The 27,076-nt window shown below is 39.5% G+C and overlaps 1 protein-coding gene across 6 annotated transcripts in view; it reads left to right on the forward strand.

Moving 5' to 3' along the window:
* TENM2 (teneurin transmembrane protein 2) overlaps positions 1-27,076 on the forward strand; it is a gene marked incomplete at its 5' end in the record, with an annotated part of 535,531 nt that overhangs the window by 433,456 nt on the left and 74,999 nt on the right. For 3 of the 6 annotated variants that reach the window (XM_082323887.1, XM_082323889.1, XM_082323891.1), the window contains 3 exons: positions 13,482-13,676; positions 19,190-19,390; positions 20,912-21,124. In XM_082323887.1, coding sequence (XP_082180013.1) covers positions 13,482-13,676; positions 19,190-19,390; positions 20,912-21,124 — 609 coding nt within the window. The remainder of the gene's footprint in view (positions 1-13,481; positions 13,677-19,189; positions 19,391-20,911; positions 21,125-27,076) is intronic. The other 3 variants (XM_082323888.1, XM_082323890.1, XM_082323892.1) reach the window with 1 other exon arrangement.

Genomic DNA, 27,076 nt, shown 5'->3' on the forward strand with positions numbered 1-27,076 from the left:
TCGTTTCCAGTCTGAAGCTTCCCTCATCAATCCTCATGAACTCTATTGGAGATTAGAGTTAAAAACAAGGGACTGGAGAGCCTGGACTCCTGAATTCTACAACCGATACCTTGTTAAATTTCTGTTACAAGTCATTTAGCATCCTAACATTTCATTACTCTTTAAAAACGTGTACCTGTCCCTATAGTACATTGTAGATTAAATGTGAGGATTAGCAGACTTTCGCAAGGCGTGTGCTATTAGTAACAGGATGGTGACATACAGACACTGAGATTACTCCCTAGCCTGCGCTGGGCTGGAAGGTGATGCTTCGTGTCCTCTGCATTCTTTGTAAGGGAATATTTACAAAGTTGAAATAGGACCTAGGAGCTACTTTTAGCATTGTGAATATTTCAGAAAACAGACTTTAAAAATATGGATTTCAACATGCAAAATATTAACTTCTCATTATTCTTAAAGATTTTACGGCTTCTGCTGATTCCGGCATTGAATTCACGGTTATAAAGAAGTTATCTGCAGAAGAACTTGTCCTGAATAATTTCAAGTGGGGATGCTCCTGTTGTTTAGAAACACGTCCTTCCTACTGTTTGTTATAATTATGCCTTTACAGGGCAGCAAAAATGCTTTAAAATTTTTTAAGATATTTATTTAATGTTATTAAATATACCCAGTACTTGCATCTAGTATAGCAACTTAATTAGCGTTTGTTTTCTATATTAAACCGCCAGTAAACATACAGCCAAACTTGTGGCTGTGTATTGCTTTGCCCTTTCATATGTTTCTAGATTCATGTTGCAGCGTATGAACTTGAAATTACATATTTTTTCCCAAGAAATTATGCATTTCCTTTTCCCAAGGAGCTCGCAGGATAGTGGTGCAGCTAAGAAGGTAGACTTATTTCTGTAGGAGAAAATTTTGAAGACAAAGCTAAAAGGATTAAGAAAAAAATGGGGAATGCTGAACAATTCAGTAATGAAAGAGGAAGGAAATAACTGAGAAAGGTTGCTAATGCCACTGCTGGACAAGACACGATAGGCAAAAAGAGGCGGGCATGTAAGTAATTATGAGCCTCTGGCTTCAGTGAACGCTAGTGCATCTTTATCGATCGCTCCTTACCCAACCTGTAGAAATTCAGAGACCAAAGGCAGAGCCACAGGCAGTGCTGTAGCTGAGGCCTACAAACTGGAACCAAGTTTTGTTGGCTTAGTATGATAAAGAAGTTTGCTTTGCTTATATCCAAGATGGAAAGCATATGGAAACACAGTAAAACCTTATTAATGGATTTTTCTTCAACAGCATTACAGTAATATTGTCATACTTATTAGAAGCAGGGTATATTCGTTTGATCTCTGCTTTCGAAGCCCGCTCTATTATCAGTTCCTTCGCTTTATCTTTCCTCCCTTCTTATACACGTGCAGCAACAGCACATCTATTTGCACAAGTATTTTCTGTTTCAATGGAATTCTCATAACTAGAATATTTCAAAAGGTTCCCAGTGCAGCAAGGAGGTGGACGTGCATACAAATACATGCAGGATGCAAACCATTGTGCAGCTTAGTTTCTGGCAAGCCAAAAATCTTTCTTCCAATCTTCTAATACTTCCATCGGTGGCTCCCTGCTCTAATGATGCTCTGCTGAGCTGAATTGTGCTCGCTGTGATGCATGCTTTGTAATTTGTTTTTGTGTTTAATTGGTTAGCTTATTTAATTGTGGTGCAATCTACATTTTGGTTTTTAGATTGGATTGTCTCCATGGACTTGTACTGGTATTTGTTTATTTCATTAAGTTCTAAGAGTCTGTCTTTGCAGTTGTGTTGGGATCATCTTGGAGTCCTTGCGATGATGGTAAATGTCATTGAAGCAAGTATGATTAAGTAGTATTGTATGTCACGTAATAGAAATACAGCTGTTAAGAGATCCTTAGACATTTGCCATCCCTGAATAACAGAAACAGCCCTGAAGATTCAGATTTCAGCATGCGTGACTTTTTTCATATCTTCATTATATCTAAATTTGAACATCTAACTTAGATCTCTTCCTAGGTTTAGACCCTGTTTGGGTGAGATTAAATTTGGTTAGCTGTCCTCCCCCTTCGCTTTCTCAAACAAACAAAAAAATTTATAATTCAAATGCAGAAAAATGTTTAAATATCTGCAGCTAATGTGGAACTGTGCAATTCATCATGTTATGATTTAAATCTTTTCTCGTAAATTTAGTAAGGCAAATAGTAGCAAATGAAATGAGAGCAGTCTGGGTTTTAAATGCCCTGAATACTGCAGCCTATGGGTGCAATCCTACATCTACTGCACTGCAGTTTAGCCAGAGCTAAACCATTACCAGAGAAGTAATAGTTTTTACACCATTCAAAAATATTTGAAGAAATGTTTCACTTTTACATTTCTTTTTCTAGATGCATAAATGAGTTCATACTGTTAGTTCTTCTCTGTTATGAATCACAACACACACGTTTGGAAGGATAATTCTGGTATTTGGTGTTTGTCCTTACTGCCGCTCTTTGTGAGCTTGAAGCATCATCTCTTTGATTCCTCACTGGCTCTTTCCATTGAGATAGCTACTGAAACCTCTGAAATAGTTTAGTTTTCCCCTCCTCCTCAGTTTTTTTAGTGATGAAGTTATCAAGACATACAAATGAAGATCTACGTGCTTGTCTATGACAGTAGTCGATTTCAACATCTGTTTATTTCCATCTGTTGGTAGAAAGTAAAATTTATTTCTCTGCATGTTCTTGTAGTTGTATCAACTTCACTGCTCTATATGTGAAGCAGGAATTTCACAGCTCTGATTCTATGTTACTAGTTCCCACAGAAAAAGAGTTTTAGATTGCAAGGCAATATTTTCAGGACAACTGTATCCACCATCTACATTTTCCTCCAATCCCATGTGTCATGCGCAGAGTTGAAAAGAATTGTTGTGGTTTAACCCCAGCCGGCACCTAAGCCCCCCCAGCCGCTCGCTCACTCCCCTGCCGTGGGATGGGGGAGAGAATCGGAAGGGTAAAAGGGAGAAAACTCGCGGGCTGAGATAAAGACAGTTTCGTAGGCAAAGCAGCAGGCGCGCACGCAAGCAAAGCCAAGCAAGGAATTCATTCCCTCCTTCCCAGGGGCGGGCAGGCGCTCGGCCATCCCCAGGAAAGCAGGGCTCCAGCACGCGTAACGGTCCCTGGGGCAGGCCAAGGCCATCGCTCCCAACGCCCCCCCTTCCTCCTCCTCCCCAGCTCTCTCTGCCGAGCACGGCGCCCTGGGGTGTGGGGTGTCCCTTGGGGCAGGGGGGGCAGCCGTCCCGGCCGCGTCCCCTCCCGGCCCCTTGTGCCCCCCGCCTGCTCGCTGCTGGGGCGGGGTGAGGAGCAGAAAAGGCCTCGCCTCTGGGTGAGCGCTGCTCAGCGGGAACCAAACCATCCCTGGGTCAGCAACGCTGCTTCCAGCACAGATCCAGAACACAGCCCCACGCTGGCTACAGTGGGGAAAATTAACTCTACCCCAGCCAAAACCAGCACAAGAATTCTTCCCTCTTGTTTGTTTTGATTTGGTTTGGGGTTTTTTTCCCCTTTATTTTCAAGGGCACAAAATATATGGCAAACTGATCAGTCACATTCTCCTGTGGTAAACCAGAACCAGTGCAGGGTAGCTTCCATTTCCTTGAGTGCACCGATGCATATGAAAAAGAAATTAAACTGCGCTGCTCTTTAATGGTGCAGTAGATAGGGAGGACCCTAACTGGATTGGCTGCAAATCGACCTACCATTTTGCAAATCATCGTAGTGTACTGCATGGAGAACTACAATCTTTCCTCTAATATAGGTAGTGACAGTTGCAGAGTTTCTGCAGTAGTGGAGGGGGAGCAGACAGGCTGACGAAGTGCTGCATCCAGAAAGTGCTGACAGGAGAAAGCCCTCGAGACATTTGAACCCTGGCACAGCTAGCTGATTTTTCAAGTGTCTAGCTGAACTCAAATGTCCTCTTTTCCCTCTGTCTCCAATTTGTAGTTTGTTTTATACCACTTGCAGATCTTTTTTTACGTTCAGCTGTGGTTTTTGCAGGGAGATAGTACGGTGGCCTTTTTCTCTCTCCCCTCAGGACTCCAGTATCTTCAGAGAACTGAGGCTGAGATCTCTGTTGATGGCTAGCTAGATTGTCTAAGCTCATCTTCATGCTAGCAGTAATGGGGCTTCAGCCCTTTCAGTCCACCACTAAACTAGTTCCAATGTATCTGACATTTGCCTGATTTTTATTTTCCCTATTCTTACAGACTGCATTGTTATTGTTATTAAAAATATTATAAGGGTCTATTTATGAAGCAAAATTTTCTTGTACCAACTCACCAACCCCAAAGAGATCATTTTAAGAATTTGCTGTGGTTCTGGAAATTGCTGCTAGATAGTGTGGGAAGACACATTCGTATTTCTTACATAGATTTTGTGTAATAGTTGTAAGCAAAGCCGTTATCTAATGGAAAGAGATACTTTGTAGAATGGCAGAGGAGGGAACAGCAAGTGTTGTCTTTTTGACAGATAAGGTCACGCTGAAGGCAATGAGAAAAACTACAACCCTTTTGATAAATTTTGGCCAAAGCAAAAGTTTGCTGAGTGTTCAGAAGAATGTAAATATTCATTGTGCAATTAATGCTGTTCAGTCACTTCTATAAAAATCCTGCCATTTTTTTTGTCGAACAGCTTAAGTACTTATCGATTGAGAACTTCTATAACTCCCAAAATGGAGGCATCCCCATATCTCTACAGGTATTTTAAATGAATTGAATTAATCATAGGCTTAAAAGTCTCTAGTGATCTTCGTTAACTTTCCTGGGTTTAATTAAAACATCTGTGCGCTTTTAATTTATCGATTCATCCAACTCATATGTCATGTTTTTAACACACCCCAGCATGCTCTGCATCATTTTTAACCCGATTTCCACTTAACTAAAGCAATTAAATTCACCCCGGATTAATTAAAGCATCCATACTTTAGTGCTTAAGTCAGCGTGTGCTGCTTTCCCCAAATGGTTTCTGAATGTCAGAGATTTGACACACCTGATGGGTTTTTTGTCCTTCTGGAAATTCTTCTGCGAGTCTCTTTGCTGCTTACTAATGTGCAGTTTGACAGAGCTAGACAAGGGAGCTCGGCAAGGCTCGGGTCTGGGCACCTGCAGTAAGGACTGCAGAGCATGACTGCTATGAAGGGCTGTACATTTCTTCTTAACGCTGACCTGATGCCTGCAAGCATAGACTAACACTGCTGTTAAATCATTTCTGTGTGTGTTCTGTAGTCATAGTAAACAGTTTCATGAACTAGTAAAGCGTATGACACCAGTAACAGTTATTCATCGTTGTTCATTCTTCTGCTCCTGGGTGAATTTCTACAAGATGACTTCTGCTTGGAAGAGCACAAGGTCTTAGAGCAACCTAAAAGATGTTCTACAGCTTCCTAATTGTCACAGTTCTCAGGAACGTTTCAGCCTGACGGAAGTTAGGGGCCTCTGAAGAGCAGGCAGTCTGGCCAAACACCATTCTTCCTCACCATGCAAATATCTTGTTCGTGAGGCATGAAGAACAGATGAGAGAAAATGAGCCTGGATTCATTCAATCTCCTATTCCAGAATGATTTTCTTGGGGCTAAGTTTGCCAGGGGTGGGGCAGCTTCTTACCAGGAAAGCAGCATAAAACCAGCATAAACTAGTCAAAGTGAAACAGCGTAAGCCATGGCGTGGTCTTAGAAGTTATTTCAGATTTTCATATCCATAAATGAACTCCAGTTCAGACTAATAGGCATGCAGACAAGTAATGAAATGTGCACCCAAGTGATGAAAATAGATTTAAACATAAAATATGAAGGAAAGTGTTGTCAAACAAAACAATTGTATTTTAAACTACAAATAAGAATACTCATCTATTTAATGTCTCCTGATTTTTAGAAATATCTTATGGGCAAACGCTTGGTGTAACAAGGAATGTGATAATTTGTTATGTTTCAATACTGTTTTGTTTACAATAATAGTAATGTAATGTTTTAGTGGTTCTGTGGATTAAGCCATTTAGAAATTAGGATTGTTTATATCTAAATAGGTAGAACTTCACTTTAGGAGGTTGACTGTAGGCAAGAACTTGGTTGTAGCTTTTGGAGTGAATCTAAAATTATGCAGGGCTTCGGTATACAATTGTAGCAGGATTCAGCTCTAGCATCAGTAAAATACGTCTTCACCTGCTTACGTCTTAATCTAATTTGTCCATTGAAGAGAGATCAGTGTTTGTAGACTAAATGCTACATATGCGTCACCAAGATAAAGACCAAAAAGAGAAAAACGCCAGTACAATGTGGCCCTATTCATATTTTTTAGGTGTTTGGAACCAGGCAGTTGTAGATGACATTGGGTTTGGATCTTTCCTGTATTTCTACTCCAGTTTGGAGCTGACCTGGAATGCATTTATTGGTTTCAGATTAGACTGTCCTAACCAGTAATCCATCTTCTTTATATACTGGCAATATCATGCATAATCTCTCAGCAGCAGCAGCAGCTTAATCTCTGCTAAAGGAAGTCCCAAGTCTGTGCTGTTAGAGAGTCGGAATTAACTATCCCCTAGAGGAACTGCACCCAGAAGGTTCCCTGGTAAGGTCCGTCGGTAAGAAGTTTGACCTACATCTGTCTTCAGTACAATTGCCGGTGGTCAGTGAAATAAAGAACAGCTTGATTTCTATTATGCTACTGTGTATTTCATTTTCTTTATACAACTAGGAATTTGTGCAATTCTATCCAAAGAGCATATCAAAACTGGCCAATCTGTAGGTTCAGATGATTTTTGAGAGACAACTATAGAATGTTAATATGGTTGTATTAAAGACTTGGAAAAACATTTACTCTGTTCCATGATACGTAATGACTTCCTCCAAGCTTAGGGACGCTGAGCTGACTTGCAGTAATGAGTGTAGGGAAGAATTGTTTGGGCAAAACCGGACTCAAAAAATTTGGAAATCCTTCTTGATGAGAAGACTCAAAATGTGTCCATATGTTTCGAAGTGGAACCAAGTTCTTGGCTGACCCCACGTGAACTTTGTGTAAACCTCAACAAGTGCTATGCATGCTAAAATGAGGGCATGTCCTCCACGGTTGGATCATACTGGTTACAGTAGACCAATTAGACGCACAAGTATGTGACCCCATGTACAGAACAGGTGATCCTCGTGCAGTTTTGTAGGTGCGTATGCTGCCAGGCACATTTCTTTTAATCTGTGTGCTTTAGCAAAAGTTTTGGGACTGAAACTCACTTTCTGCTCCTAAACAGGATCCTCTACAGATAAAAATAATCTTTACTTCTCTTAGGTCTGACAAAGTTCTGTACAGGTCAACAAGGGTTGAATGTGTCTCACATGGGACTATAAATAGTGTCTCTTCAGAATGTTTTTTTTTTTTTTCTGAATTTGTTTGTTTGTATAGAGGTTATATTATGGAAGTAAAGCTGTAACGGCTCAGACCAAAATTCCATTTTACCCAGGATTTCAGCTCTGATGGTGGCATACAGCAGATAGTTGAGGAAGAGTAAAAATTGTACCTGTCTTCGATGCTTCTCCAGTAAATTTTTTTGGTTCTGGAGGTAACTTGTGTTAGGATTTCCTACAGCAGATGATGTCCCTTTGTGTATAGTAGCCTTTGTAGATTGTCGTTGCACAAATTTGTCTAATTATGTGTTCAATCAGGGAATGTCCTTCCATGAGCTTTAACTTGTCGGATAATCTTGTTAAAATTGGTTTTTGGAACAGTTCGCAGTGCTTAGGATGTAAGGGCACTTTAGATGGTGTCTAAGTGCTCTGTTAGTGCAGCCTTAAACTTGCACTTCAACACCCAGTCCTAATTTTCCTTGCTGCTTACGTTGTGAATAGGCAGTCAAGCTCATCTTTTATGCGCACCAGCTTGTGGTGAGAAGAATCTGGTTTATATGCAAGATTAGGGCTTACAAGCATTACGGATACAACCATTCTAGTCCTTACTCAAACAGTACCCCAACGGGCTTAATGCAATTTTGTCCATCCAGACCAGTGACTCTCCTCACCAACCTGCCATGAGTGTCTCACCACAAAATTCTGTGGTACCTATGATGAAAAATTTTGACTTGATCTGGGGTGACTCCTGACAGCTTGTCTGGGCTCTGAATAGGCCTGTAGATGGCACAAAGGAAGCTAACCTTATGCCCCGTTTGAAAATTTACATTTGGATGTAAAACTGAGCTGCTTGCAAAATATGAGCAATGTAAGGGCATTGCTTGTGACCTGGTCCAGTACAGGGAAGCATTGCAGACGCAAGTTCAAAAACCTTTCAAGTCTGCATATTTTTGTGCCCAGAAACTCAAAGAACTTGCAAGAGAAGTATACCAATTTGTCTATTTTATGAGGAGGAACTGAAAAAAGTCTGCGGTAGAGAACTGACAGCCTAGATCCTAGTGGGACAGGACTCTCTCCGCACCAGGGTAATGTTTGCTCTGCAGCAAGAGGAACCAAGCCAGAACTCTGCCTTCAAATCCTGTTTGGAACTTCAAGTAGCAGGGGAAGGCCTCTCAACCAAGCAGCTGTGATACTAAACCAAGTTCTGCAACAGCCTCCAAGAGTTTGACTCCTCAGATATCCTTTACTGGTTCCTTGCCATGCTCTAGAAGAACACCTCTGGTGAGTATGTACGTGTGGATACCATAAGGGTGGGTGAAAGGAGTATGTACACAGACTGCAGCTGGGATACCTATGTGTGAAGTGTCACAGGACAAAATGGTGGCTTTTGATGCCAGACCATTTGGGCATTATCCCTTACCATCTCCCCTCCTAGTACATGTGTACCAGGCTGTTATCAAATCACCTTTCCTCATATATCAGGGAATATTAACTTTACTCCAAAATACCTATCCAAAGATAACCTTTAGAGAGAGAACTTCTAGAGGGATGTTTGGCTGGTCTTTCCTGCTCAGTTCATGCTCTTAAATGTGTGCAGCCTACAGGACTCAGAGGTCTGTAATATCTATTGAATCAGCTGAGACCCACATTAAGAACTTAGTCTGGTTTTGTTCGAATACTGGTAAAGGGCAGAATGATGGCACCGAAACCACATTTAGGGTTAATACCTGTTGTGCTTATCCAAACTTCGCTCAGGAGATATACCCTTAACTTACTTGAGTGTTCCCATAACTACTCCTGAAGACCTCTATCCACTTCTTGACAGTGCTGGTACATGATGCACGGTTGTCTTTATGCAACCTATCTGTCCACAGAAATGAGATGGAGCTCAATTGTGCTATTACATAAACCAGCCTTCCTTCACACTCCTTCGGCAGACTTTGAACAGTCAATTCTCTCCTGGCATAGCGGCCATCCACTTCACGTAGGGAAAATAAGCAGTCCTAGGTAACAAGAACTCCAGATGACTCTTGAGTTATTTGCACAGCAGTTGAAGCCACCTGGATGTAAAGTTAGAGTGGACTGTTTTGGGTCTCGCCCTGCAGCAACATGGTCTAGCAAATAAGGGTGGCAGACCTCTTTTTAGACTGCCTGCTTCTGTTTTCTATGGAAGAGCAGCTTGATTCTCTCTCTGTTCCTCACTTAGGACAGCCTATAAACGATGGCTGAGAGGTTAATGAAGAGCTATTTATTACAGCAGTGACAAGCCAGCTTCTTGTAACCTGCGCTTGTTTGCGTTCTTGCTTACGTGTTTCTCCTACAATCTTAGTGACGTGGCAGTCTTGGAAATGCCAAAATCTGACCAAGAACCTCTGTCGTTTTTCTTATTCTCAAAGTGATATTCCTGTTACATAGTTTGTAGAATAACCCCAGCAGAGGGTTGTAGATCAAACTTTGTGGCTTTAGGTTGCAAGTGTCTTAATCTTAACTGTATTCATTTCATCCCTAAGGTTAAATGACAGATTCTCTCGTTTGTCCAAAGTCAGTTCTGGAGTCGCTAACATCTTGGCAACGCGTACTGCCGTGGCAGACCACTGAGCGTGGATTACTGTTCAACTTAGATACAAGCTTCACAAGGACTGAACAGATTTATGAGCCATAGCCAGACCTCTGACCTGGCAGAAGCATGAAGAGAGCAATGAAAAGCTGTGACGTGGCTTTCAGCTTTTCTTAAATTCCTGAAGCACCATAGCGGAGTAAGAGAACACTAAAAAACTACTGTGGGAGCTTTTTAGCCCAAGTCCCAGCACCATCTAGTAATCTTTCTTCTGCTGTGCCAGTCTCTGGTGTCCCAGAAGTTGAACCCTGCAAATACAGATCAAAAGTGGGAGCTAAGACTGGCCTTCCCATAGGCATGTTCCAAATAGCAGATACGCCTCTTTTAGCTGGACGACAATTGCCCATTGCTTGATGAGACGTAGGGGCAAGGTGAGGAGAGAAGCAATCTTGCAGCCGGTGGCTGGCACACTATTATCTAGCTAGGTCTACAGTGGTCACATCTAAGTTGCTTGTTGTTTTTTGGGTTTGTTTTTTAATTTATTTCAATAATGGATTTTTTTCTGCTCGGTCCCTCTTGCAGGGGACTGTGCTGTTCAAATAGAGTTACTGCCTTTATTTGAGTTTTGACTCCAGAGGAGAGGCGTGCAGAACAGAAGTCCTTTCAGGTGTTGAGTGCCAAGTTGACCTGTAAAACAACAAAACTAAAAAAGCTATTCGTCGCTTGTATCCAGCTTGTAAATCAACTCTGACTTTTTATCTTTGTAACTACTTGGACAAATGTGGTTTGTCTGAAGAAACTGTCTACTGCCTACTGATTCATTTAGCTTTCCTGGGACCTTTTCTTTCTCTGCAGCTTTATCGCAGCATGGTGAGGAGGTTGATGGGCAAAAGCAAGCCGTATGCTGGCATGTCCCAGTGCAGCTGGAGCATCCACATTGAGCAACCATTAATAATGATGACATTGAGTCTCTGCAATGGCTCAGAAGCATGTAGAGAATTTGCATCTAACAATATTAATTCCTTCTGTGGTGGACTTGAACAAAGGGACTGCAAGCTTAACCACTGCATACAGGAGCTGGGAGGTGCCTTGTTCTAGAGAGAGGTATTTTTGTGTTGAGATGAAGCCCACATAAAGGGACAGTGTCTCTACAGTGTGTCAGGGTGTGGAAGGTGGCACCAAGATACTCGCCACTGATGATTACTCCAGGTCTTCAGGACAAGCTGCCTTCTGATCAGTCACTTTCAGATCCTCTACACCATGGCAAGTAAAGAGAGCAGGACTGAAGTGATTTGGGAAAATGTATCAATGACAGCCCAAACGTGACTTTTAATTGCAGGGAAATGGAGAGTTACGGACAAAGGGATTGCTTGTGTCCCCAGGTCTTCATAGCTGAAGAGTGGAAGTGGTCCTAGTTGGATCCCTTTCTTTATGGCGCACCTGTATGACTTGCAGTAGCAGCAGTTAGCATATCTAGGCAGTGAAAAGCAGTGCATGCTGAGGACCTGAGATAGACTCCATGAGGTAATGCATGCGGACAGAAGGAGTAGTTAGTCGTACGGCATTCAAGTTGCTACTCATTTAGTGTGTTGTGTATCATGGAAGGGTGTTTCATGATGATGTGCAAAAAGATGTAAACCAGACTGTCCTAGAGTGCAGTATGGACATAATGGATATTTGTCTGTATTGTAATTCAATCCAGCTGCTTCAGTAAACTTAATTCTGAAGCCAGCTGCAGAAAGTAAAACCAGTAGAACTTCAGCATAAACTTTTTCACTGAACTCAGTAAAGCACTGGTGAACGTATGTCACATCTGAAATCAGAAAGTTGCTGCTGGAGTTTATATTTTATTCAGATTTGTATTCATTTTTGGAGTGAGGAAGAAAAAGATTGAACAAGACCCAGTGAGAGAGAACACCGGGAATGAAGTAGAATGAAGTCCTATTGCTACCAAAGGATGGACAGTATGGCCCTAAGACAGAGGAGGGGTAGCAAAAAACCCCCAAACTTAAGCATACTGATTTTGTTATTATTCTACTGTAGATAAAATAGGCTAAAAAAGCTTATACATGTCACATGTGGCCCATCAACCTGTAGTCTTAATTGAAATAATTCTTAGCACTCTCAATTTTAGCCAACATCTCATGTTGCAAATCTGAATGTGGGTTGTTTTTTTTTTTTCTGATCGATTTTCTCCCATTTCAAATCAGAAAATTCTTGAAAAAATCTATCCTGAAATGTGTTTTTGCAGCAGATCAATGGGACAGCTAAGATTAATAAGGGTTACAGGACTGAAGAGTGGAGAAGTTGTGTAACTGGACAATTACACATTTCTTTGTTGGAAATCAATTACTTGGGTTCTTCTTGATCATTCAGGTCAAAGGGATAATAGAAGCAAGAAGACATTAAGGCCTTTTAATGATTAATAGTAGCTTTTGAGTATATTTTTGGCACTGTAAAACTAGCTGTAAGTTTCTAATTACTTTGACAGGTGAAAAGACAGGGAAATACTTTTCTGTCTTTATCCAACTGCATCAGAGAGAAGAGCACAAAAGTGTACCTTTTCTCAAAGATTCACTTCATTACTCCCATTTTCTGTTATTCTCCTGTTATTTTTTCCATTGCTCTGGCTGGTGACCACACATTCAGTCTTTGGCAGGCATGTAAGTTCACAGATTGCCACGTTCACGTGGGAGACGCGGGCCTGTAGGAGTGTGAGTATGCCTTAGTGTAACATTTATGTGCAACTGGCTTTTAATAAACCGCTTGTTTCTTTCCATTGCTCTGCATATGTACAACATCTGATTCCTGGCATCCAAGACCTGCTGACTACCTTTATTATTCAAAGGCTTCACTTCATTTGCATAAATGAATATTTGCTCAGAATGTGTCTTACCCCCTTAATAATACAAGAGGGGAGGGATAAGGGTTAATGGTGCTTTCTTGCCGATACACAGAGGGTAAAAGCAGTCACTCTGGGATCTGGGAAAACGAGGTTCAGCAGGGATATTGGTGGCAAGGCGCGCTTGTTGTAGATGAAAGCTTGTGTTATTCCTGTGTTCAAGATTCTTACACTGAAAAAAACAAGTCAAAGGGTCTAAAAAATTTTTGGGACATTACATTAAAAAAAATGTTACGGAAGAAGAAAGATGCTATATCATAAAATGTTCTGGGAACTGAATGTTCTGTGTTCTGCTGTCTGTGAAAATTGGATGTTACCTAGTGGAACAAAGCAGAGTAATGTCAGACTCAGATTTGTTCACATTAGCTCATTAGTTATCCCAAACACCATCAATAGTCTATAAAGAACAGTAGTTGTGTTCTCAGAATGCCCAACACATGCGTGCTTTATTAAATAGTAATCAAAATATTTCTTTGGGAAATGAAGAACTGAGCTACTACAAATTATCTTAGATTTTTTTTCACCAGTAAATTAGTGTATTTGAATATAAGTATTTGGTAGTGGATTTTTAGTGCACTTTTACATGAATATGTGTATGACCCTGTATGCTGTTTTTCTTTCGTTCAATTTTCCAGCTGCCTGCCCGGTTCTGTGCAGTGGCAATGGTCAATACTCTAAAGGCACCTGCTTATGCTACAGTGGCTGGAAAGGTCCAGAATGTGATGTACCCATCAGCCAGTGTATTGATCCCTCATGTGGAGGTCATGGTTCCTGCATCGAAGGGAACTGTGTCTGTTCCGTTGGCTACAAAGGAGAAAACTGTGAAGAAGGTAGGACATTGTCTTTCTGTGATGTTGTGAGTTTGTTTTCTGGGTTTTGGAGTTATTTAATGGGTAGGAAAAAAGGAAAGAACAGAGTAAACATTTAAATGTAAAACTACGGTAGCGAATTATTGTAGAAGAGGGGTAAAAATGTAGTCCATCCCAATTTTACTGATCTGTCAAAGTTCAGACAAAATTTCTGGCCTTCTGTATACATTGTTTTGCATTATTAAGAATGTCTGCCGCAAGTAAACCTGAATAATTCCTTTGTTGAAGAGTGGAGATAAATCTTTTCTTATGGATTTTATTTATTGAACAATTTAGATGTGAAACGCAGCGGAAAAAGGAGCAGCGGTAGACGAAATTGTATAGCTGCAGCTCCACACAAAGCAAACATATCAGTCACTACTAAGACAGAAGTTGATGAAACAAATTTGAAAGACTTAGGTATCCATGTTGCTTACAGACTTCATGTAGGGCAAATTACTCCTGTTAGCTGCAATCATATGGGATTAAAGAAAGGTAGATGGCACACACAAACAATAACTGTCCTTTAAATGCAGAGAAGCTCTTCACGTTGAAAGTGTCCAAGTCCTTGTGTACCTAGAATGAGCAGATTTAACAAAATAACCCGTGCAAAGTGTTGTCATAGATTAAGCTCGATGTTTTATTCACAGTGTTTTCTGCTAGAATGCACAACATAAATTGGACTGCTTTTCTTTTTAAAATACATTAGTATGGTTTTAAAAAGGAATTTAACTCCCTGGATGATTGCTAAATAGACAGTTCAGCATACCTTGGCACATCCTCAGAGCAGTAATCGTTCAAGCTACTTTATGATGACATTCCAGAGCTTATTAATCCTCCAAAAGGAGGACCAGTTTGAGGACTAAAGCGATAGGACTGGAGCTGCATGTTTTTAGGACTGAAGAGTCTCTATGGAGTATTCTGAGTGGGATGCAGAGCTGTGCGACACGTGTACCGATTTTTATCTTACCCTATAGTAAACCGCTGTTTCTCTCATCAGAAAACAAAGGGAAGAAAACTATGGGGACCTAAAGCACTGAGGGTTTTGTCCTTTGGGCGTGGACCGCAGTCGTCGCCTTTAGGACAAGATCTTGCATTAGTCTGAGTGAACTTACTTTCCCAGAAGCAAAAAAAAAGCAAGGGTCCTCACTAGTGGGACTGTCAACACTGCAACTGTTTGTTCAGTTCATTCCTGTCGTCTCCTTCCAGGAAAGCTTCACAACACTGGTTGTTAAAGCTCTAATCCGGAACCCAGTTCAAGTCAGTAAAGTTTTTCCCGAGTTTTTAATGGGTTGCATTTTAAGCTATATCCGGAAAATTCTGAAATGTCCTTTTTGTCTGCTAGAATTGATAGTTCTCAGTTCATCCTGAGTGTACGATTATAGGAAATAATTTTTTCACATCTGAAATGCCTTGCTATAGCTAGCATTCTCATCGAAATCAAAGATGGAAAAGACTGTCTTTAGCATGCTCTGCAACATCCAGTCTATTCCCCAGGAATGCAGTTCTCTTTCTGGTACTAACTGCAATTGTTTGCTTAGTCTAATTAAGTTATATAAATTTAATCATGTTTTGTGTTGTCATATAGATGCTGGTATTATTAGAGAGACTATGGTATATGACCTAAAATGATCTTTTTTTCATTTGATTTTGTAAGTTTTACCCTGTAAGCAGTTCCTCCCTGATCTTGATTGTAGTTTCCAGCTACTTGCATGAAATTACCTCTCTACTTTCAGTTGCCTAGAATGGCTGTGGTCTGTCTGAGCCAGACATCTTGAATCCCCTGTCACTCCTATAAGAGAACTAGGCTGTTGTAGTGCTTAATTCCGCTTATCCGAAGGTGAATGTTTGAAATGGGTGAACCAAACGCATCGCCGACTCCAGAGAAGTTTATAGAACGAGCTAGCGCGTATCTTTTTGCGAAGGTGGTGTTAACACCGTTCCAAGTTGGAAACGCTACAAAACTTTGTCCGTCAACAGAGCTTTTGGGGAGGTGAATTACTAAGTGAAGTGAAAGGATATACATTATTTAATCAACAGTGTGCTTGAAAGGATAAGTTTTTTCTTAAAAAGATAAATGGATTACGAAGGGAGGAGGTATTAACTGCGAACTTGGAAGGGGCCAATAACGTGACAAGAAAGGTTAAAATAACCTTTTGCATACATCATTGGGCAATAAATAAGTCAATACATTAATTTACAATTAAATAAAAATCAACCGTCATGTTTCTATTCTAAATTTCCATTTCTTCTGTACGTATTTCTCACATTAATTCAAGAGCTATGGGAAAAAGGGTATAATATGAAGTGGTGTCTCTCCAGTTGCAGGTAATCATCTGATCTTATGTAAAGACTTTGCATGAATTAAAATTCTACCATTCTAACGGTGGAATGACACAAATAAATATATCTGTATTTATATATAATATACGAAATTTCCTCTATTGATTGGAGCTTCCAAAAGGAATGGTGAAGGTTGATTCATTCGCTGTTTTCCAGCTAGGATATTGAATTAGAATAAGTGGGTCAGCATTTTTTTCTTCCCGTTAGCTTTTTATTTCTGATATTCATCATGGTCATATTGTTCAAACAATTTACCTGAAATGAAAGTGGCACCAAAATCAATATTTGTGATGCACAATTTTTGCAGCATAAACACTGTTGTTCTATTAACAAATTTGCACACAAGATGAAGTGGCGTATTTGTCAGGTTTCATTCAATCTGGTTTAGGGGGAGACAAGTGAAATTGCCAAATTGGGTTAAGTTACGGGTGGTTTTCTTGTCAGTTCCATGGTCGAGTCATTTTTCAATGACATTTAACTTCGTAAGTGTAATTCATGGCTCTTTGGGGGTTTTATGGCACATATTGTTCAGAAAACTCCTTGACCTCCTTTTTTGTCCTTTGGGATATAAATTGTTTTCAGTACCTTTTTTGTCAAATCTACAGAGGGCCCAATACTAAATGAGCTCTAATGATCTGAGCTGCCAAGGGGCTTTGAGTACCAAGTCTAACGTACTTCCTCGCTGAGGCGCGTTCCCTTTGTTTAAACACCAGAGAAGCTCCATTTATAAATCCTTATTAAATACCATTGTAAACCCTTCAAAAGGCTCGGGGCCAGAACCTTTGCCGCGTAAGTCGGTGTAGTTCTATTGCAGGTAATCACGTTATGCTAATTTTAGCAGCCGAGGATCTGGCCCAAGATGATAACTGTAAGAGCATGTATTAAAATAGAACAAGATTTGAGTTCAAAGTAAGAACTCTCTTCAATTTAAACTTTGAAAGCTATTACTACCCATATTATAGAACAAAACAGCTATAAAGTATATTTGTCTAGAACAAAGGACAAAGGTGGTTAGTGTGGTATTCTATAAAGCAAGGGAGATTGGGGGCTTAGGGGTATCGATAGGCTTATTCTGTGGAAATAAGTCTCAGCTGCATGAATACTGTAATTCGGGATAGAGGAAAGACAGGTAATTTATGTAGCAGAAGGTGGTGCTTTTCATATGCTCCACGTTGCTTTCATTAGTACTTTCATTTGAGAAGGAAGATGATACATTTCTGACATGGAGAGTACGTTAGGACTCAGCAGTATCTCCTAAAGTTAGCTGTCTTGCCACATACGATGTCATACACGTGTTATCCTTTCAAATTTTCTATTAAAATGCCATCTAAAAAAATAGACTAAATTTAGGGGGAAAAAGTAACCTTCATCCTAGAAGTAAATTGACCGTTAAATCTTTGTGTTCTTTATTTCTTTATTCAGTCGGATCATTCTATCACAGCTCTGTGTCTATCAGGCTCAACAGAAATAGTATGAAAGACATATTCTAAACTTTGGAGGGTCTCTAATTTTGTTAAGCACCAAGAAGGAATAACAGTACAGGATAAGCATTCTGAATAATTTTAAAACAATTTAGGAATTTATCAAATGTTATCTGAGCTGAGCCACAAAACAATCTTAGTTTACTTATAAATACAAAATTGCATTATAATGTTTTTATGACCAGTTAACTAAGCATTATATTTAAAAAAAAAAAAAAAAGGGAAAAAAAAAAAACTTTCGCCAGTGTCATCATTAAAATGAAAATCTTGTAAGAAATTTTATAGGAATTTATTCCTGTACTACTGTCATCTGAGTTAAAATCAAAACTATTCTGATAGCTCATGGTATTGCATCTCTAAATGTGCCTGCCTCAATCCTCTGTGTTGTATCTAATCTCTATACTTACTTTAAATGTTCTGCAACTACATAAAATAATTTGACAAGACTCTATGTTTATAGAAAAGTTGAGATTTGAAAGATCAAGTATTGTTCACATAAGGTAGAGTGAAAATGTCTCTGCCTTAATTTAGAAGGATCAATTTGGAAAAGATGAGAGATAAATCACTTTCATTATAAACTCAGATCTTCCTGGAGCTGCAAGAGAGAATGCCAATCATTCTTGGTCCTTCTGTTGTGAGCTAATATATACCAGTCATGAGATGAATTCATTTCAGTTAGGACATGAATTTGACCTTGGCCCTCAATTCCACAGCCAGAGGCAGTTGGTAAAGCCTCTATGTTGGTGTTTGCGGTAGAGTGTAGGATACTTATGCAAATTCATGATATAAGATAAAAATTTGGAAAACCGTAATGTTACTGATAGAGTTTATTTGAAAGACAGCTCGTAACATTCCTTTATTTATCAGGATTGAAATAGCAGCTGAAATTTCATTGGATGATTTTCCCTCATAACTATTTTCACTTTCTTATTCTGTTGTTTCTGGATTCAGAAAACATGAAATCAATATCTATATCTGGTTTTCTTTATTTCTTTAAGAGGAATTATCTGCTGGTTAGAACATGGGTTGAAGTAACCAGGACTCTGTTTCACAGCTCAGCTACTAATGGACCACGAATGAAATGTTCAGAAGTGCCTGAGTAATGTAGGAGTCTAAATGAAGCTGAAAGCTACTGATCCTTTGACTTCTAGGTACTTAAAGTGGATATCATAATGTTACTGTCCCAGTGCTCTAGCGTTTCAATAGTAATAATAGCAGTATTGATGAAGATACTCCAAAGAAAAATATCCTTTAAAAAGTGCAATTTATTCGGTTATTTTTTTATTTTGTTATTGAAATATAGAACAGGAGCCATTGGAACTTCAGTGTTATTTCAGAAGAAATGTCCTCAGGTGAAGGCTTATCTGTGGAACTCCTATTATGTGTATTTAAGTGTTATTTTTAAGTCTTTGTGCTTCTTCGCTACGGCATTCCTGCAGTAAGCTTTCATTGTTCAGTCACACCCTGCTTTATTTGGAGCTAATGTAACGCACAGATTACTTCACACTTTCTCATTCTCAGACCAGGTGTTAATATGACTTGAAGAACTACATCAATTTGCCTTATTTGTCACAGTGGTAGAAACTTTCCAGAGCGCGCAGCTACATGTTTTCCAAACATCGTATTGTGTGAACTGACCTTTCTCTACGTTGTTTTTGTTTTCTTCTGTAGTTGATTGCTTAGATCCAACGTGCTCCAACCACGGAGTCTGCGTGAATGGAGAATGTCTCTGCAGCCCAGGCTGGGGTGGAATAAACTGTGAGCTTCCCAGAGCCCAGTGTCCGGACCAGTGCAGTGGGCACGGTACCTACCTGTCTGACACGGGTCTTTGTAGCTGTGATCCCAACTGGATGGGTCCTGACTGCTCCGTTGGTAAGAAAAATATTTTTTTCCTGATTTTGCAATAATGTTCCTGTTTCGTTAAAACGTTAATATCTATGGCAAGTTTCAAATGCAAATAATTTAGAAAATCGCCTTTGGAACATGTGTGGTCCAGTTTAGCTCTGTTGGGAAGAAGTGTATTTATGTCTTAGACACTATTTTTTGTGACATTCTTAATTTGGGACTGTCAGCTGCGGGGTGAGGGGGGCGCAGGTTAGGAGTTTACATTTCGTTCTAATACAGATCCTCATTTGGAGTGGAAAAGATACTTAAGTGCTTCACATCTGTTTCCCCACTGTAAATGAAAACTTCTGTAATTTATAAATATGTTTATAACATTTGGGGAATGAAAAACGCTACAATTAAGTACATTTTGGGGGTTTGCTTTACTGCACATCGAAATGCTACTCATTTATGAAAAACATCACAAAACAGAAAAATCTCTTGTCAAATAAAAGGTATTTTTCCCTTTTCAGTTGTACATGGAATATTGAAAACAAATAGTTTAAGAGCAAGAGACACTAAAAAGCAGGCACAAAAGTGTAGGTTAAAAAATTTCATCCTCTCCAAAGCTACAGTTGTAAAACGTGATTAGTGTAACAGAAGGAGCTAAAGAGAAAAAAACAGTTTTGACAAGACAGCAAATGTTCTATTTGTGGGGAAAAAATGCGGGGAATTTTGCATTTCTGTTGTAAGCTGAACCTTGAGACAGAGCTGTAGGCCATAAGCAAGTCTCTCAAAATAATATTTAGAGTTTTCACACTTATTCAGTTATTTCTTAAGATTAATGACTTAGAAGACCCCACCAGTGAAATGAATATCAAGATGTGTGTTTTCTGCTTCATGCATCAGCAGCCAGAAAAATTCATGAATGAGAGTTTCGCTCTCAATTTCTTTGATGAAGCATGAGGCAAAAGACCCCTCTGCTTTTCTACAACTTCAGCTGGCAGAGAGCGGTCGAAGAATTTTTGGAGTAAGACAGCAAATAACTGACCATGTTAGTAATAGGGTTGCAAAATCTCTCCCTTGCAAGTGTCCTCTACCCGGCACTCCTAGAGCCTAGGTGACCCTGAATGGTCACCATTCTCCGCTGAATGAGTTTTAGGTGAGTTTCAGTCTCATTCTTCGCAGATCAATGTCTGTATCAAAATCACCAGAGGTCCAGCCTTGAGTAAACCAGAGCTACGTGCTCCCCTTCTGCGCTGCTGATGGGCGTTGGGGAAGCTACCTCTGAAACTCCTTTGTATCTGACGAGAGGACGCAGCTCTACAGCAGTTCGTCCAGCATACATTAGCAGATTTTTTTTAAACAACTTTTTAATAGAATTTAGTTTGGTTTTCAGCAGAAGTTAAATGCTGGGTTCGATCTGAATATGAAGAGGCCAGCCTTTGACAGCATACAGTTTTCAGCAAAAGCATACCTGTTGTACTCGCTTTTCCCTTCACGGCCAGGTTGCTGCTTCTGCCCCGCTGCCGTAAGCTAGCTGTAACCTTTGTGCTTTTCTTCTCCTAGAAGTGTGCTCCGTAGACTGTGGCACTCACGGGGTGTGCATCGGCGGAGCATGTCGCTGTGAAGAAGGGTGGACAGGAGTGGCGTGTGACCAGCGTGTGTGTCATCCCCGTTGTACGGAGCACGGAACTTGTAAAGATGGGAAATGTGAATGCAGAGAGGGCTGGAATGGGGAGCACTGCACCATTGGTAGGCAAACGACAGGCACCGAAACAGGCACATATTGCTTTCTTTTCATAAATCGTAGAAACATAGTTACTGTTGTGTATTGTAATAGGCTGTTCCTTTAAGGACCCTAGCGCTTTCAGATATTGTCTCTGACTCAAAATGTGTTGGGTGAAATGCAGATGAGCTCTTGGAATCATTTAAAATCAGCAACAAACTGATTTGTAGAGGGAAGAAACCAGCAACAAATTCCACAGCAAATGAACATTAGTAAGTAAAGATGTAACAAATGGTCCATCACAGTATCATCTGAGCCAAGATTTTCAAACTTAACTAAACATTCCTTTGTGTGAATGGCATCTTTTTTAATTTCCTGGTCTGATGCATCAGTGCTCTCCTGCTATTACACATCACATCTGAAACACATCAGCACCATCACCACACAGAGCAGGGGTCAAGTTGTGGAGGAATAAGTGTTCCTGGTGTTACAGAAATAGCTCCCTAGCATTCTCCTGTGTTGTGCTGTGCCAGTGGGCATGGTGTTTGCATATAGACAATCCCAGCATGGGAGGGCCCCGTCGGTAGTGCAGCGTGCTGCTGTACCCTTTCCTAATAGCGTGCTGCTCAGTACAGCAGTGGCATCACGCAGAGTGCCGTGACTAACACGATTGCATCTCAGCTGTGATGTGTCAGCCTGGGAAGTTCAAAAAGGTTATACTTACACAAAGCAATGATGTTCTATCCTCTCAATTACCACGCTTGAAAATTCATTCTGAAGAGGAATTAATTGTTCCTAAATGAAGTTCTTCATCCTGTCTCTACAAGCAGTCAGGTAGTATATTCGGATTATTTCGTAAAGTTACTGAAAACAAAGGAAAAAATTGTTATTTTACCTATGCTCTAATCAAAAATGGGAAATTCTGAGTGATCACATCTCTTCTGAGAAGTCCGAGCAAAATTATCTGGAACAAGAGTATCCAGCTGCTGAGACAATGTGAGATTCAGGCAAGTGCATTTTTCTCTGAAGAATTTTTGGAGGACTATGAGGTTACCTTAAAAGAAAAACAGTGAGTCAAATCCAAGGTCATATTGTTTTACTTATCTTAAAGTGGTAAATTTAACAAAGAAAAGGAGTAGGTCAGTTGAGATTTTCATGGCAATCAGGGACCCTAATGGGACAGTCCTATTACAAGTGAATTGTTATTTCTTTACTTAAAAGTATGGTGAGATTCTTGCATCCCTCAAGCTGTTTTTCTTTTTCATTCCCCCCTGATTTCTCCCTGGATAAACAAACCACTTCTGATACACACACGAGTTGGAAACTAAAAGTATACTCTTATTGGAGAGAGGAAAAAAACCAGATACATATTTTGGGGGGCATATCCTTTGATGTTGTGGTGCTGCATGCTTCCACCACACTACGCTAATATGATTTAAATCAAAGCTTTTATGACTGAACACTTTGTCACCAGCATAGATGCAGAGTGTTTTTTCACAATTGCTTTCTGACTTCCATCATATCAACATATCTCTGCTAGATTAATCCAGGCATTTTGTTTTCATGTCAAGCACTTCCCAGACCTTTACAAAATGCCTAGTATATAATATTTTTTTTGCATTAAATTGTGTAATAATTGCTTATTTAAAAGTTGCTGCTTTGCGCAAAATTTGTTTTGCTTTATAATCTTTTAGTAATATGCCTATGTTTAGAGGTAATTAGTGTATTTAAAGTCTTCATTACTGTGCACACAAAAAGATGCCTTGTACTGAGATCTTAAAAGAATTCTGACAATTACGTGCTGAACTAGTGAACTCTGAAGTGAGATTTTTAGTCTAATTTTCAGAGCTGTGAAATAAATATTTTACTTATTATTGATGTATATAATCAATTCTTCTTTTCAGAGAAAGGGTGATACTGCTGAAGTGATTAAAATGTGCATAAGCTTTTTTTTGTTTGGTATGTATTAGAAAGATTTCTTTGAAACTTAATGTGAGTCTGCCTGCAGCAAAGATGAGACTAGGGCAAAAAATTTAAGTTTACCCTTCTAGTTATTGTACATTTAAATTTATGCAGTCATAAGTTGCCTGTTGCATGTAGACAGCTATATATTCTTGTGACAGGCCTGTATTAGTAAGAATTCTCATATGCTCGTATCACGAGGCCCGATGGTGAGGCCATTTACAAAAGCAAGAGCATGATGCCAGAAATGGAATTCAGTTCGGAGGGACCGCTCAGCTTGATCCTGCCGGTTCGTGTTACGTGGGGCTGAAACTGAGAGAGAGCTCGGAGGATAAGGGTGGTAAAAGTAATTTTTTGTCGGTATTTGTACAAAAAATGCTAGAAGTTGCCACTGGAAAATTTGTCCTTAGGGTGAATTGATACTTTGGACCAAGGATGAGTTGCTCGAGATGTTTTAAACGTTAGTGTGAAGAACTAAAGCGTACTTAAATTTTATGGAAACTCATTTTAATTTAGAGTACTCCCTTTGTAGTTTAGCTTTCAACTGAGAGGTTGACAGACCATTTAATGTCAGATTTACTCCCTGAAGAGTGCCCACCTAAAAAGTTAATCTTCAGGAATGCAAATGTGATGTATTCAAACCTTGATTTTTAATTTTTTTTTAATTATTTTATTTTTTTAATCCAAAGCCATCGTTTTAGTCCTGTTTGGAAGGTACCTGACAAACAGAATGGGGTAACATATGAGCAGAGGTTGAATCTCTCCCTTCCCTGCACATAGTTTGAATTTTTGAATACCCATGTTAGGTCTTCAGGAGCAATGAATGGCCAGGCTTGCCTCACGAGACATTTGAGAATTTCTCCATATGGACTTCAAGCAGAAAAATGTGAATCTCGTAGGAGAGTTTATTTACTCTGAATTTCCATTTATTGTTACACCTAGTCTGAAGTCTCTTGAAGTCAGTAGAAAAACTTGCTTTCGTTCCAGTGACTTTAGGCCAAGCCCACTTGGAACAAATCAATCTAGTTTGCGCAGAAAAAAAACAGGTTTCTATACACAAACCAAAATAGGTTTTGTTTTCTTTGTGTTTCTTTACCAGTTTCATGCGCTGTATTCGCATGGCAGTGGAAGAGAAATCATTATAGCAACCTGCAAGTATCCAGGTTCATTCAGGATATTTTATTCTATTTAATATCAATTTAGGCCTTTATAGATAGTTGACAGAATGCACACTCTTTGGCATTTTGATGTTGAGTATCTAGGCTCAAAAAATTTAACAAGAACGCAGTTTCTCTCTGCATTACCTGCGTTTTAAGAAAAACACTCTGAGAAGTCTCGGAGAATGCCATTATTAGCTCAGCGTTAACAAGCTGTTTGCACAAGCAGCTTTCACCTATGTGCAGCAGTAGAATTATGTATAAAAATCAGTGAATGCAAATTCCAGGTTACGCAGATTTTGATAAATCTATATCCAAAGAATATAAAAATGAAAGGAGTGGTGTCTGGCCTTGCTCAAATGTTGTAGGTAGCAGAGCAGAACTCTGCACCAGGCACTACGTTTTACTTTGCTACTTCAGGTGAGAAGAAAAATTGCTTAGTGGAGTGATGATATAGAAAATGAATCTTTTCCCAGTGCAAAAATAGACCTGTCAGGATATGTTTATTAAGTGATTACTATTCATTGATTGCAATTATGGAGGAAGTTATAACTAAATAATAGAGGGTAATCTAGATGAGGAAAAAAATATTGGAAAACTAATAACAAAGCAAAAGACTAAGATATAGCAGTTGCTAAATCCTGAACCAATTTCATGCCAGAATGTTAAGATGGAGGATTTGGCTTTTTCTTGAATCATCTGAGTGTTGTTAAAGCATGCTGTTATAAAACAGATCTGTGACTTTCACTGAAAATAATATTCAGATGTTTAAAACTGCTGGTTTTAAACTGTTGTGGACGGTGCTCTCATATAAACTATCAGGAGTGTATACTAAGGACAGTGTGATATATATGGAGATCTTGAGAAACAGTCAAAAATACCATTTTAAAAGCATAATTCCATCTGTAGTTCATATCCCTGCAGCATGAAATACAACTGTTATTAAGTCATTGGTAAAAATCTCACTGAGACCAGTGAAACCAGGATTTAATCCTAAATAATTATGAGTAAAATTTAAAAGCCCACAAACACATTGTATCTCGTAAGGTAAGCTCTCACCAGAAGCCTGTGTGTGAGGTTTTCTTTGTGGCAGCCTGTCATATTCCCAAAGCCTTGCTCTTGTCTGCTCTCGTCCTACATTAGATGTAGGTTAAGCACTCCTGCTTTCAGACTGAAAGTGGCAAAAGATTGTAGTAAAGGATGTTTGATAATATGGATACTCTGCTGCAGATTACGATCAAGACAATTCTTATCTTCTCTGTTCCTTTTTTATTATTATTATTTTCAATGCAAATGAGCTGTACCCCCTTTGACAGCCGTAGAAGCTGAACCTCCAACTGTCTACCTGCTAGGCAGAACACGAACCGGGATGACGTGCGCACCTCCGCAGAGTCTCCTTCCTGGCCTTGGTACCGCTTTTCCGAATCTAACTCCGGAGGGGGGATCTGCCACTCCCTTTCCTCCACTGAGTCCTTGGCCTCTGTACGGAAAATGTCAAATGGTAGGACATGTTCCTTAGTAAATAACGGATTTGGAAATCTGTATTAGCCCTATACCTTATCTTCTGTGTCTTCAGGGCTTTGAATAAAGACGACAGATTTGAGAGAACCACAATCCTGTCACCTACATGGTGGGATATAACCTAAAATTTTCAGATACATAAAAGTGTGCAGGAAAAGGAGAGGGCTCTCGGTGTCTGCGGTGATTAAGATAAGACGTTTAAGTTACAGCATGGGAGATTTGGGTTAGGTGTTAGGAAAAACCTTGTAACAGTAAATGAAAAACCGAAGTAGGTGATCTGAGGAAGTTGTGGAATCCTCGTCAATGGAGCTTTTAACAACAATTTAGACAAACGTCTGTCAGGAATCGCAGAGAGGTAATTCATCCTGCCCTGGGGCAGAAAGCTGACTAGAAAATCATTGAACTGTATGAGCTCTCTTCCAGTCCGATTTTAAATGAGCTTAAAAGGAAGCATTCCTTCTAAGTACCTTGTTTTACAATGGCCTGTGTTGACTCGTACTGTCATCCGCTTTAAGAATCTAATGCTGCTCTTAGAAGTGGAATTGATCATTTATCCAAGCAAGGAGACTAATCTATGTGTTCTGTATTTGCAGAATAATGGCTTGTCAATGTGTATATTGAGCCACTCTGAAACATTCAAGCAAAGAGCAAATATTACACCCAGTAGGTAAATACTTCAAATCCTCTCCCTTTGAAGTACCAAGACTCACCCAGCTGAACACTAGGTGGATAGTATTCCACCTCTGTTTTAACTAAAAAAAGTTTACTAAAAATATCTTTTCCCCAAGTGTTTTGGGATGACCCCTTTCTAGCTTTTAGACATGTTTATATTTTTTGTAGACTGGAAGGACTACAAGACTTATAAAGTGTAAAGATTTAGATTTTTACCTTATCGTGAAGTCAATAATCGATAGAAACATTAATAATGCAGCGTTGTGTTATCTTTGGCTACAGCAGGATATTTTTGTCCCATGATAATGCTCTTTGTGTCAAAGATTTTTTCTTCTACTACTGATTTCTCTTGTTGTAATTACAACAGTAATGATTCAAAGATGAAGCAATTTTCAGGAGAGATGGAAAGTGTGTGGGAGGAGACAGTGGAAAGCCATCGTATCTGACAAAGAGCAATTTAGAAGGAGCTAGATATATTAGACTTCTCCAATGCACTTCTAACTTAAAATTAATCTGTAACAGTTTATAACCTATTAAGGCATAAAGAAACCACTAACGACGATGATAGAAATTTAGATTGCACGCTCTGTAGAGGGAGGAACACATTTTTTCATTTTATTTGAAAAATGCATAGAATATTTGGGTCATGACCACTTTTCATTACTGACGATATAGAAATATGTTGGTAATATA

The sequence above is a fragment of the Platalea leucorodia genome (genome assembly GCF_965183815.1).
Source record: "Platalea leucorodia genome assembly, chromosome: 11".
Lineage (NCBI taxonomy): Eukaryota > Metazoa > Chordata > Aves > Pelecaniformes > Threskiornithidae > Platalea > Platalea leucorodia.